At 43.9% G+C, this 13,963-nt stretch overlaps 1 protein-coding gene across 1 annotated transcript; it reads right to left on the minus strand.

The window, feature by feature from the left end:
* Positions 1–451: 451 nt before the first annotated feature.
* On the minus strand, positions 452–1,681 carry LOC120969167 (putative F-box protein At1g19160). Its single transcript, XM_040396267.1, has one exon. It carries the CDS (start codon positions 1,679–1,681, stop codon positions 452–454), a length of 1,230 nt encoding a protein of 409 aa, XP_040252201.1.
* Positions 1,682–13,963: the final 12,282 nt, after the last annotated feature.

Below are 13,963 nucleotides of genomic sequence, written 5' to 3' on the forward strand. Positions count from 1 at the left end.
TAGAAAAAGATGAACCAAAAAGAAACGTGAACATAGAGAAAAATGAACCAAGAACCATCATATTTATCTTGCTCAGGACGGCAGATCTTTAACAAGTTTCTTTCTGCCTCAAAACGCAAACCCCTGGACACAAACAACGGCACGAGACAAAGGTCCTAGGCTCCTGCAGTATTGCCAAAGTCCCAACACACGGCTGAAGTGCCAAGGATTTATTTTTTCAATCATAGAAACAAATCTATGCTAATTAAGGGACAAGAAACATGTTTGCACAAAGCTGATGAGACATCAGGAGCTATAAAGAAAGTGCTACTTAGCAGTTTGGGAACAATCAGTCTATGGAAGAAAGGTTCACAATGTGCTATAAGAAAACATGACATCATATGTGCTACTATATATGGCCATCCAATAAGTAATACTGCAAAGGCAAATCAAATCGGCCTGAACATTCAATTCAGATATTCCTGGTTGCGGAGAATGGAGGCTCGTCATCTTCTTGTTGTATCTCATGGCAAGGAATTGGAATCATGCTCTCTTGGAGGCGATGCCCAGTAAGAACCATACAATATTGTTTCTTTGCAATCTTCACCATTCCTAAGACGTTGCCGTCAATATCGCAGCGTAACACACGGTTCCTATTAAACTGGATCAAGAGCTCACGGTCGTTGAACATAGCAATTTGATCGAACCAACTCACTGTTGTATCAAGTGGTGTCTTCCTTTTCCGTTTCAGAGAGGTTAAATTCAATTGTCGTGATTTCTCCACTGTCGGTAGGTCAATCCTGTACTTGAAGGCCCAAATATTGGCCTCGTAATCCTGCATCTCCCACACATCAAATGTGGGGTGTTTGCTCAACGTGAGGACCGTGAAAGCAAGCGCTTCCTGCATGTTGACCAACGTGCCCACATGATGATACACATCAGGTTCCGGACTACGCATCCACCGGAATGATTCGGTTTCTGTGTCAAACACAATAATGTCTTCACCATCTTCTGTAATCTGTTTGGCAAGAGAAGGACACCAATGCAGACTGCCGCGGTGTTGGATTGGTGGATAACAGATAAGCGCCCCCACTAACATCCATTTCATGGAAACCGACAAGACTGTTGGCGTTCTGACTTGGACGTGCCTCGGCTTGTCCGATCCAACCGTAAGGACGTATAAGCTGAATTCAGACATGTCTTGTGATCTGGAGACCCAAAGCACCCTGTATTCTCCGGTTGGATGGTGCGTGTACAGAGCAATTACGGTGGTGCGGACGCCTAGCCCAGACCCAGGTTGCGGTAGGAGAGCTTGCTTGCGGGTGACTGGGTTGCAGATGTAGAATTGACCTCTACGGGAGATGATGGTGAAACCATCGCAAGTGCATCGGAGACAAACCTCATCAGTACGGTGTTCGAAACCTGGGAGGAAAGGCCAGAGCTGTTGACTGGTGGTCCTCGCGCCGGCGTCACGGACGACAACGAGACTGGCAGATCGTCTGTCCCCGTCGACGATGGGGAGCGATGGCTGGCGGCGGTGGTGTTCGAGCATAAATTCAGGCGTGGAGGTGACACTGCGCCACAGCGCACAGACGGCGCGGCAGCGGCCGACGTCCCGGGGCGGTAACCGGATGAGTATTCTGTCGATGATGTCCTCTGGAAGGTGGTCGAGCAAGGTCCTGGCGCCTCTCTTGCCCGGCATGGTGCCCGGTTGAGTCGAGTGGACTAACAAGAAGAGGCACGTACGCTTTTGTGAATTGCTTCGGTCGAGGCAAGGTGGCGATTAAGGAGGGAGGGTCAAGCTTTAAGGGACGTGCTCGTCCGAATCCAGCCAGGGACGCGAGCTAGACTCGGGAGGCCATGACGCGTCCCTGGTTCGGTCCATCGCTTTAACTGGGCCAAGAATCCTTTCTTATTGGGCTGAGTTGTGCGACCGTGATGTTAGTTTTCTTCTATTTTCTGTATAGCGTCCTACTGCTGCTATATAAACAGAACCATGGGACGGTTCAGAGCCCTTTCTTCAAACCTGGCTAAAATACTGGTTTGCTCCGAAAATTTGACAAATTCATATTTTTATTTTTATTTATAATTTTAGAAAATATTCATGAATTTCGAAACTTCTCAGGTATTTAAAAAATGTTTAAAAAATTAAAAATTGTTCGTGATTTTAAAAAATGATCACCAAATTTTATAAATATTCCACAAATTTCGGAACTAAATAAATCATGATTAGTTTTTAGCAGAATATATGATTCTAAGAGAGAAAATTATTCTAATTGTACAAATCTTGTAGAATCCTTTTCAAAAGAAAGATTTAGTTACATTGGAAATCAACATCTTTGTATCTTCATCCATATATCCTCTACTCATAGTTTCAAAATTCGAATAGTTAATCCAATGCAAAATTCTGCTTCATGGCTTTGTAAACATAATCCAAATGTGTATTTTTGATGCAATTTAGATTAGTCTTTGGTACAGATCACAAGAATATACCATATTCTGACCAAAAGTGTCTCTGCATCCATTCAACACACAAGTCACCTACACTACAAAAAAAATACACTTCCGTGATGATACGTGTTTGTCACAGTAGGTCACGTTTTTTGTCATGCATGTACATCCATGACAAATTTATGACAGAATCAAGATAGTCATACCTGTGATGTCGTAGAAGTGTTCCATGACATTACCAAAATTATCATCACGGAAGTGTCCACTTCCATGACGATAAATCGCGCGTCACAGAAGTGCTTTCGTTAAGGGTGACCGACACGTGGCATCCACTGTAATGGAACGCCGTTAAGCTATCGGGTCTGGTTTTGGATCTGATAACCCGTTAACAGCCCGGACCAATGGGGATTTTCCACGTGTAAAATTCTGATTGGCTGACGGAAACACGTGTCAGCTCCGCGTTGGCACAGGTGTCACTCATCCAATGGGCAAGATGCGCCTATGATATGCTGACACGTGGACCGGCCCAAAAGTGGCCCATAAAGTTTAAATGGGCCGGCCCAACTAAAGGCCCACAAGATTTTGCGGAACCATAATGAGCCACCAGCAAAAGGCCCACGAGATTTTTCGTATCATAATGGGCCGGCCCAGCTAAAGGCCCATGAGATTTTGCGGGCCATAATGGGCCGGCCCAGCTAAAGGCCCGCGAGATTTTGCGGACCATAATGAGCCGACCCAGATAAAGGCCCAACATTCTCAGTTAAGGCCCGTACGGCTAGTGTCAAATCGGCCCGTCAACGGCCTGTCCTAAACTTGTCATCATCGCGACCCATGATCACTTCTGGCCCGTTAACAGTCCGCTAAGTATATGGGCCGAATTACGGCCCGGTGTATTTCCAGCCTGTTAAAGGTCCTGCTTCATTTGGGCCCATTTACAGGCCATTGAAACTTTCAGCCCATAAACGACCGTGAAGGATTTGGGTCATATTCGGCCATGTCTGACATTCGGCCTGTTAGCGGCCCACTATAGATTTGGGCCACTTTCGGCCTGTTGTGATTTTCGGCCTGTTAACGTCGGACGAAATCCATGGGCCATATGTGGCCCAACGTCACATCGGGCCCATTAACGGCCCATATAAAAATGACGATAATCTAGCCCGACCGAACTTGCGGCCTGTTAATGGCCCGTGTATTAGGTCGGCGCATTTACGGCACATCCGAATTTCAGCATGTGAAAGATCCGCATCGTAAATGGGCCCAATCTCACTTTCGGTCTTTAAAAGGCCCATGTTTTTATGGGCTCGAGATATTTACACCTGTAAATGGCCTATTGTTACTGATGGCCCAAATCATGTTTAGGCCTATTAAAGGCCCACTATGGGCACAGGCCTACCAGAAAAATATGAAATCTTATGCTGATTTAGGCCCAGATATTTTTAGTGGGCTACATGCAAATTTCGGCCCATAATCGTTTTTAGCCCAATTGGAATGGGCCCGACGAATGTTGGCATGTTGGGCTCCTACGAAGCTTTCGACCGAATACATTACTAAGATAAACCTACACTATACAAAAATAGCGTCGTAATTATTGCAGCCTTTGGCAGCAGCATAAATGCTGTATCACAACAAAAGGCCTGTTGCCATAAAGTTTACAGTCCTTGCAGATAAAAGCACCATTAGATGTATAGAAGCACATATCATTTGACCTGAGTGCTAATGTTTCAGGCTGTAGAATCTGATGGAGCAGCACGATCTTCACCTTTTTTCCGCCATTGCTCTTGAACAACGAAGCGAATGTCTGATAGTCTGGTTTCAAAACCATTCATATCTTGACGACATTTGTCAACCACTATTCTTGTTTCCAAAACGACATCCATTAGGGATTGGACTTGTGTCTGGAGCACATATATATCACTCTGTCTAGCAGGAAGATTTTGTTCAGTAGGCGATTTGAACGAGGTTACCTTGACAACCAACCCAGAATTACGTAGGAAGGTGCTTTTTGCACTGTTAGTGGAGAGGTACTGACGCACTGCAGCAAGAGGTGACATTGTGCCTGTGGTAGCCTTGTCACCTTTAGGTGGTTGTGGCTGTTCAATCATTTTTTCCATAGCTTCCTGAAAGTTTGAACTTGTAGATTAGTGTACCAGATAAGTTACTAATGAGACAAAAACAAACAAAGTAGGTTACACGTTTATACATAACTTATTTTGGTGAACTACTGTAATACATTAGCATGTATTGTAGTGCCAACTACATAATAAAATCACTTTCGGAACATATGTCCATGTAGCATGCCTACTGTATTGTCTATTTCCTCACATTCGTTGACATCTAAGGATAAAGAGACATGGTTTAAAGTAGGATGAACATAGTATGACATCATTCATATCATGGGCAAATAGATATAAAACAAACAAGCTATTTTATCATTGTGTGCGCACGTGAACATAACAACTAGAATACAGATCTAGACCAAAAGAATATCCTTCATCTCTTTTAAACCATGTAAGGTGAAATGATACGTTAAGACAACTGTGTATAAAAGTGAACAGAGTAACTGACATTGGCTGCAAACCAAGTAGTTAAATGAATACATCACAGTACCAATCAGTTCAAAGGCAGGAGGAGTAAGGACTTACAATAGCGGCTTGAACTGGTGTGCTCATGCCCTTCATCTTGCTGGTGTGGCAATCCTTGAAGATTTGCACTGCATTCGGTTCAGGTTCTTTTTGGTCCGCACAGGCTTTCCTCTGTATTTGGAACAAGTCAATATAGATACGATAATATGGCACAGAAAAAAGAAGGAAGTAGCAGCTATTTACAAGAGCCTCGCAGTGTGCAATATAGCTACGAGATCCTGTTGTCTGTTGGAATTTCACTTTAGAACGGTTGGTCTTGTTCTTCAAACAGTTAGCCTAGAAGAAGATACACTTGTAAGGCACATACATAAATACAAGTTCAATATGTGGTCTGATCAAATACATATAGCCTACCTGATACTTTGGATCAGACCAGTGTTTAACGAGGGCTGTCCAGTCTTCATCTGTAATATATTCCACTAGAGATGTTTGGGCGATTTCATTGTTAGCCTTGCCTTCAAAGTGATTTTCTAAGGTGGTACCGATACTGTCGCAGAGGAGACTGAAAAACATGAGTGCATGCTTGTTTAGTTGCATCATCTTTCGGATCCAACTTGAACCTCATCTGTTGAAAAAACAATGTGAGTCTTATTAGGAGGAATCTAGAAAGTATGGGACAGAGCAAGACAATATTACTAATTGCGATGAATAACATTACTTACGGATAAATGGTCAAGGAAGGTGTTAAACTGGGTATTGTCTTTCTCATTCCTGTACTGGATCCACGTTGGGAGGATACGTGCATGACACCTAACGGCAACGGATGCCTCTGATACTAACTTAGCTGACTCTGTAGCATCACATGGCCTTTTTAAACCTGCCTCAAAATGGATCTCCATTCTTCCTCCTTTAGATTTTGTTAATCTGTCAAGCATTATCCCTGATGTCTGTTTCCACCTGCGTCGTGGTGCTAGTTCAACAACGAATATGGAAAGTGTTAGTGTACATCAAACTTTGAGAGTACATATAAAGGAGCATGCAACTGCAACTTGACTCGGTCAGGTACCGTCTTGGTGTTGATGCTCATGAGCTTCATCTGATCTTGCCAAGTCCTGTTGTGTCAGCAGTGCCTCGGAAGTAGTGTTAGGTGTGAAGGCAGCTTGGGAACTGGCCAGTTCCGGAGCAAACGAACGAGTAACTCATTGAGATGCTGGTACCGTTGAAGCGGATGCTGCAGCTGGTGGAGCAGGTGATACTGTGTTTGTAGATTTAGCTGGTGGACTTGGACCTTCTACTGCACTATAAGTACCAGCAGAATCTGGACGGCCGATCCTTTTCCGTTTCACCCGACGAGTAACACCACTCCCTACTATATTATTTTCCTTGCTCTTTTTTGACTTTGCCATGTCAAGCCGTACCCACAACACAAAAGAATAAAATCGCTCTTCAGAACTCATTGATGCATGATACATACAAGCAATACTTTGATATAAGACAACCGTATGAGGATGGAATATGTAAGGAAAACAGGACGGCATGACATATTCACAGCTACGATGTGTAAACTAAGCAGAAGGATTTTCAAGAAAATAGAAGTGATGCAAGCTAGACACCATATGAAAGATGCAACCAATATTACTCTGCCAAGTTAAAAGTGTCTTGTCATAAGTGGCAATTCAAAAAATTAGAAGCAGTACAACATAGAAATCAATGCAAGATGCAACCACTATCAAACTGCCATGTTAAAAGTGTCCAATCATGAGTGACTGATGCGGGATACACAACAGCAGTACTTTGATGTAAGAACATGGTATGATAGATAGATGCAGTGTATTCTAGACACAGAACGCCATGTCATATGCACATGTATAACGTATGAACTCAGCAGGTGCAATTTAATCAAAATAGAAGAAATACAGGCTAGACAACATATGCAACATGAAACCAATTATCACACTGTCAACTTAGAGCAAGCACCTGCGATGGAGTACGGGAGATGAACTCATCATGTAGACTTGGGACTTCAACTTCATTAGCAGTAGCAGTGGAAAATCTAGAGAGTCTCTGTTTGTGTCGGTGCGGAGGACCACCAACATCCCCTAACTTACTCTTTTCCTTCCTATTTTCTGATATTGCCTTATGAAGTCAAAACCACAAGAAGATGAATAAAATTAGCTCTGCATAACTGGTTGATGCATGATACAGACGAACACTACTTTGATGTAAGACAAGCGCAGGATAGGAGGATGGAATATATACAAAAAAAGACAATATTTCATATTCACACGTATGATAGGAGGATGGAATATGTATGAAAAAAATAAGCGGAAGGCATTTCAACAAAATTAGAAGAAATGAAAGCTAGGCACCATATGAACATGCAACCAATATCACTCTATCAGGTAAAAAGTGTCTCGTCGTAAGTGCCATTTCAAGAAATTAGAAGCAGTACAAGCTAGAAGACAATGCAAGATGCAACCTACATCACAGTCCCAAGTTAAATGTGTCTTATGGGTAAGTGATCGTTGCAGGTATAAGTTGTAAGCTACGCAGATGCAATTCAACATAATCAGAAGCAATACAAACTAGACATCATACGGAAAACGCAACCACATATAACAGTTCCAAGTTAGAGCAAGCACCTGTGATGGTGGAGTAGGGGAGATGTGCTCATCATGTACATGTATGTTCTAGAAACAAGAACACGTGTCATATTCACAGGCATTATGTGTAAAGTAAGCAGATGCAATTCAACAAAGTTAGAAGCAATACAAGCTAGACATCATACGCAACATGCAACCACATATAATAGTGCCAAGTTAGAGCAAGCACCTGTGATGGTGGAGTAGGGGAGATGTGCTCATCATCTAGACAACTACGTTGACTGTCTAGCCTTGCGTTGTCTTGCGAATCTTGTTGGGAGGATGGCGGAGTAGAATCTGTAGAGAACCTCCGTTTCAGTTGCTCGGAAGGACCACCATCATCCAATGCCTTGCCAATTTCCTTCAGATTTATTGATTTTGCATTATGAGGTCAAACCGACAAGAAAAAGGAATATAATTCGCTCTTTAGAACTCATTCATGCATGATACTGACAAACACTACTCTGATGAAAGGCAAAGTCATGATACGAGGATGGAATATGTACGAAAAAATGGACGGCTTGACATATTCACACCTATGATGTGGTAACTAAGCAGAAGGCACTTCAACAAATTAGAAGCACTGCAAACTAGACACCATATGAAAGGTGCAATCAATATCACTCTGCCAAGTTAAAACTGTCTCGTCATAGGTGGCGTTCATCAAACTAGAAGCAATACATGCTAGAAATCATATTCAAGACGCAAACCAATATCACACTGCCAACTTAAAGGTGTTCCATCATAAGTGACTGATGCAGGATACACAAGAGTAGTTTCATGTAAGAACATGGTGTGATAGACAGATATAGTATGTACCAAAAACAAGAAAGCGTGTCATATTCACACGTATCATGTGTAAGCTAAGCAGATGCAGTTTACACTAATTAGGAGCAATACTAGCTAGACACCATATGCAACATGCAACCAGATATCACACTGCCAAGTTAGAGCAAGCACCTTGGATGGTGGAGTAGGGGAGCGGAGACTTCGACCTTGTAATCCACTATCAGTACAAGGAGAATCGGTACAGATGCTCCGTTTACGTTGCTGCAGAGGACCACCATCATCGCCTTCCTTACTCTTTTCCTTCATATTTCTTGATTTTGCCTTGTCAAGTCAAGCCCACAAAAAAAAATGAATAAAATTTGCTCTTCAAAACTCATTGATGCATGATACTGACGAACACTACTTTCATGTAAGGCAGCCGCATGATAGGAAGATGGAATATGTATGAAAAACAGGACGGCGTGACATATTGACATGTATGATGTATAAAGTGTAAACTAAGCACAAGGTGCTTGAACTTGTTAGAATCAATGCAAGCTAGAAACCATATGAAAGATGAAACCAATATCACTGTGCCAAATTAAAAGGGTGCCCTAACAAATGTATTTGACCAAATTAGAAGAAATACATGGCAACAGGCTAGAAATAATATGCAATATGCAACGAATAAAGGTGACTCATCGTAAGTGATTGATGCAGGATACAGAAGAGAGTAGTTTCATGTAAGAACAAGGTTAACACATAGATGTAGTGTGTACCAAAAATAGGAAGGCATGTCATATTCACAGGTATAATGTGTAAACTAAGCAGATGCAAGTTACCCTAATTAGAAGCATTACAAGCTAGACACCGTATGCAACATGCAACCACATATCACACTGCGAAGTTAGAGCAAGCACCTGTGATGGGTGGTGTGGGGGAATTGCGGTCATCAACTAGAGAGCTACGTTGACTATCTTCATTTAGCCTTGCTGTTTCTTGAGAATCATGTGGGGAGGACGACACTGCACTCTTTAAACGAGTATGGCGTCTCACAGTGACCCACCTGGGTGACTGTCTCATCCTAAGTGATTGACGCGGGATACAAAAGAGCATTAGTTTGATGTACGAACATGGTTAATAGACATATGTAGTATGTATCAAAAACAGGAAGGCATGTCATTATCAAAGGTATAATGTGTAAAGTAAGCAGATGCAATTTAACCAAATTGGAAGCAATGCAAGCTAGACACCATATGTAACATGCAACCACATTTGACAGCGCGAAGTTAAAGCAAGCACCTGGGATGGTTGTGTGTGGCAATTGAGATCATCAACTGCAGAGCTACGTTTACTGTCTCCAACTGCTGACACTGCATCCTTTAGAGCGCTGAAACGCTTAGTGCTTATCTTTGAATTACACTGGAGCAACTTCTGTCTTTTCTTTTCAGCATTCATCAACACTGTGTCAGAGTCTGAAATACCCATGCATAAAAAAACAATAGTGTGAGTATGGTTGAAGTGTGTGCACAATTAGTACAGTGTAAAGGTAGCAGATAGTAGGTCGGTGAGAAATAAATGACGGGAGACATATGATAGCTCTACAACATGCATGGCACACTAAATTACTACATGATTCTATGAAAATAACATTCGACTGAAAACAAATAGGCCAGTCCATTTTTTCTGCACCGTCCGATGTACAAAGAACGGGCAGATCGCTTTCATCTACCTCCAGCCAGTCAGTGTTGACGATCTTCCTCGAAACGACAGCGACCACCGGCCCAGTCCCCTGCCTGCGCCCTCCCTTCGACCTCACCGCACCGCCGTGCTTGGCACCGCCCCCGGCAATCCATTCAAGCCCCGCCGACCTCCAGATCGGGCGCAAGCAGCTCCTATGCCCCACACCCCTATGATAGACACCGATGCGCCGCTTCCCTGGCGAACAGGCGGACTAGGTGCTCCGCGCGCCTAAGAGGGTGTTGCTTCTTTTAATTGCGGTTCGACTGACCCTGAATTGAAATCTAGGCGGGCTACTGACCTCTAGCAAAGGTGAAATAGTAAAGGGAGGAAACCTTGTGCATTAAGTATCACGAAGAAGATGCAGTAAGAAGCGCTCAACTAGTTTCTTTCGTGGGATGAATACGGTGTGAGCAGAGACGTAAGGTTTGCACGAATAAGGGAAGAGGAGTACCTCTTTCTGCTGGCAGTGTTGTGTCCTCCTTCTATTTTTCCAACGATCTTCTTGTGGTTCGCTGGAAACGAGAAGTTGTAGAGGACGGTGCAACCTTGGACGAACCCATGGCCAAGTTGTTGAGTGTGCTGCGGTGGCCGTCTGTCGGCGGCGGGGAAGCAGATCCGAGGTGGCGAACGACGGCGTAGCGGGAATAGCTCCGGTGCGGTGGATGGTTGCGACAGTGGAGCGGCAGCAGTGAGGCGCAGGATGGCGTGGTCGGAGTAGTTCTGGTACGGCGCCCGTCGGCGTCGGCGTCGTGGAGGCAGCTCTACATCGGCTTCAGCTGCTAAGTCCTTGAGGGCATTGCGGTTGCGTTGGACGACGACGTCGGGGTACCGGCTCCGGCGTGATGGAGGAGGGCGACGGTGGATTGGGCGCTATGGGGTGGAGGACGGAGGAGTCTGGGGTTTTGGTGCCCACGGAGTATGAATGGGGAAACGGAGGGAGGCGGGGAACTAAGGGGGAACAATGTTTCGGTTTGGGACGCGCTTGTTTGAAATTTGGGGAAGTTACAAACTTTGCCCCCATCTAAAATTTCGGACATATTGCGGGTTGGGGGTAGGACAGTAATCTCAGGTGTCCCAAATGTGGGTGGGATAGATTTCGGCCGAGCGCATGGGTGTTTAGGCGCCCACGACGTATGAATGCTTCTCGGAGGCTGTTGAGACTGGCATCTTGGTGAAGTTACAAACCTACCCCGGTTTAGATCTTTGGACATTGGGCCGATAGGCTACACGGGCCAGAGTCAGGACAGTAATTTCCTACCACCAAACATTAGTTTCGCGCGATTTTGGGTGACCAGAGGCCTATTTGGCGCTTCGTTCAATATTTGGGAGCAGAAGCATTAACGTTTTCGGATCTCTTGAATTGAACATTCAGGATTTGTCAAACTTCACAAATCTTTACTCTTGAAAATCCTAAAGCTATGATTATTTTGGAATGGAGGTGGTACATTCGAATATACATTGTACACGAGTATATATTAAAAAATATGCAACTTACCTCAGTTCATCCATGGTTCCAGATATAATCTCCTTGGTTGCAAAAAAAAAGTTAGACATGCGTATGAATATATATAGCATGTTCAAACGCACAACAAAGATTGATGCCCCCTTTTACATCTGATTTACAAATGCCATTTTCTCGGGTTCAAATAGATGAATGCACTTCCTATGAATTCAAATCTTCGAAACCCCCTTTATGTTGAATTCGACATGTATTCTATTTCGTAGCTAGCAATTTGGAATGTATCCATGCAAGTGGCAAATGTATAAAGTGCTTCACACTAACAACATGGAGTGCACTAATTAATGTTTATATATGAATTGCAAAAGCATCCATTGCCTGTATTTCAAACCGCTCTCACTCTATGGATCGATAATATGAAATAAACACATGCACATGCTAGAATTCAATAGAGTATGGGTGTCTGATAGACCGATTTTCGTCCATACGCAATTTGCAAAATTCATGATCTCATCCAAAAATAATAATGCCATTTATATTTTAATTTAATGCGTAGAACCGCCTTTTACACGTAGATGCACTATGCCTCGACCCGTTCTCACAAACGCGCTATATGTCTCTCTATCTACCGCATAAGTGCACACACTTTATATGCATCGGCATTTCTCTTTCACACATGCTCACAATCTCTCTCGGGGTGTCGGGGAGTCTCACGCACATGCTCTCTCTGTATCTATCTCTCTCTTTCTGACTACTATGTACCACTCTTTTCACTAATCTCAGTTGGAAAACACTATTTCTCTCACATGCATATATACACACGCACGGTCTCTACTAGCCCTCTATACGCACATATATGTGCCTACGTGTCTCCCGCACGCACATTATCTTTAGGCCTCTCTCGCACACATTGCCCCCCCCCAGACACACCTCTCTCTTAGTAGTTGGCAGATATGATTCCATCATATCATTCGCTAGGATATCCCTGACTGTTAGGCTGGATGGTAATACGAGGCAAAGTTTTACCCTAGTTCGGACCCTTGCAGTTGGGGAAAAAGCCTACTCCTGGTACTGTATATTAGTGATAGCGGTGTGTACAAAGTACACGTGAATACCAGGCATTGTGCGTGTGTGTATACTATCGACGAACTAGCCCCCAAGCTTCTATAACATACTTGGGGCCTAGGGTTACAAATCATATATAGTCGGCTTATCACCAGTGGGGATAGAGTCCTCCGCGACTGTGGTAGCTAGCTTCGTGTTGTACGCCGAGTCCTCCACATGGGTCTTCGTATAACGCGCCTCGATCCAACCTATGTGGCGCGGGATGGAACCGACCCATGAGTCCTCATGTTGACCCACCACAACTAGAAATGTTGTGCCCACCACACCACACACGCAATCGGCCACTAAGAAAATAAGCATATACAATAGTACAATGTTATACATGAAAGTTAATTGCATGGTGCATCCAAAAATATTTGTTCTGCATAGTGAATGTTTATATATTCTCCTAAAATATTAGTCACGGGAAAGAGAAACGAAGGGCATATCTCTCCTTGTCTCCACCAGACATCCCCTCTTTCTACACCACTTTCACGTACGCACACAAACTATCTCTCGGCCCTCTAAAAGTATGCATGCCCACGACACATTCACGCATGGCGGTCACTGTATTTCAAGCTAAAGCACTATATGGTCACTGGAGTTCAGAATATGCTCATTACGGTCACCGTATACATTCTCGTGGTGATCATACGGTATCTAGCTCACGATACGTCTCCGTATTTTCTTGATGACACTGACGGACTTTGCATTTGATGCGTGCTCCGTATTTTGTTGATGACACTTACGGTCATTGTATTTGAAGCGAAAGCACGATATGGTCACTGGACTTCAGAATAAGCTCATCACGGTCACCACATACATTTTGTCGTGCTAACCAACATGTGGTTGGATGGTTAGGAGGACAGTGGTTTCTCGAGCCCACCAGGGTTAAAGTCCAGGTGCTCGCATTTATCCTGGGTTAATTTCAGTATTTTCCAGCGATGTGCGTTCAGTGGGAGGAGACGTTCCACTCGACTACGAGGCACCTATGCTGGCCCACTCTCTCGAAGGTGCTCATAGGGGTAGGGTCTGCGTGTGTGTGCTTATAGCGGTGAGTGCTTGCGCGTATATATGAGCCCTTGCGTCTGTACCGTGTTAAAAAAATACATGTCATGATTATACGGTCACTGGCTCACCCGTACAACTCCGTATTTTGTTGATGACACAATCAATTGACCAGTCAAACGTTCCACGTGGCGCAACTAGTGTTGCACCATCGGGGCGCGTAACCG

The sequence above is a fragment of the Aegilops tauschii genome, chromosome 7 (genome assembly GCF_002575655.3).
Source record: "Aegilops tauschii subsp. strangulata cultivar AL8/78 chromosome 7, Aet v6.0, whole genome shotgun sequence".
Lineage (NCBI taxonomy): Eukaryota > Viridiplantae > Streptophyta > Magnoliopsida > Poales > Poaceae > Aegilops > Aegilops tauschii.

Coding starts and splice junctions, on each gene's coding strand:
- LOC120969167 (XM_040396267.1), bottom strand. CDS start 1,681: ATGCCGGGCAAGAGAGGCGCCAGGACCTTGCTCGACCACCTTCCAGAG.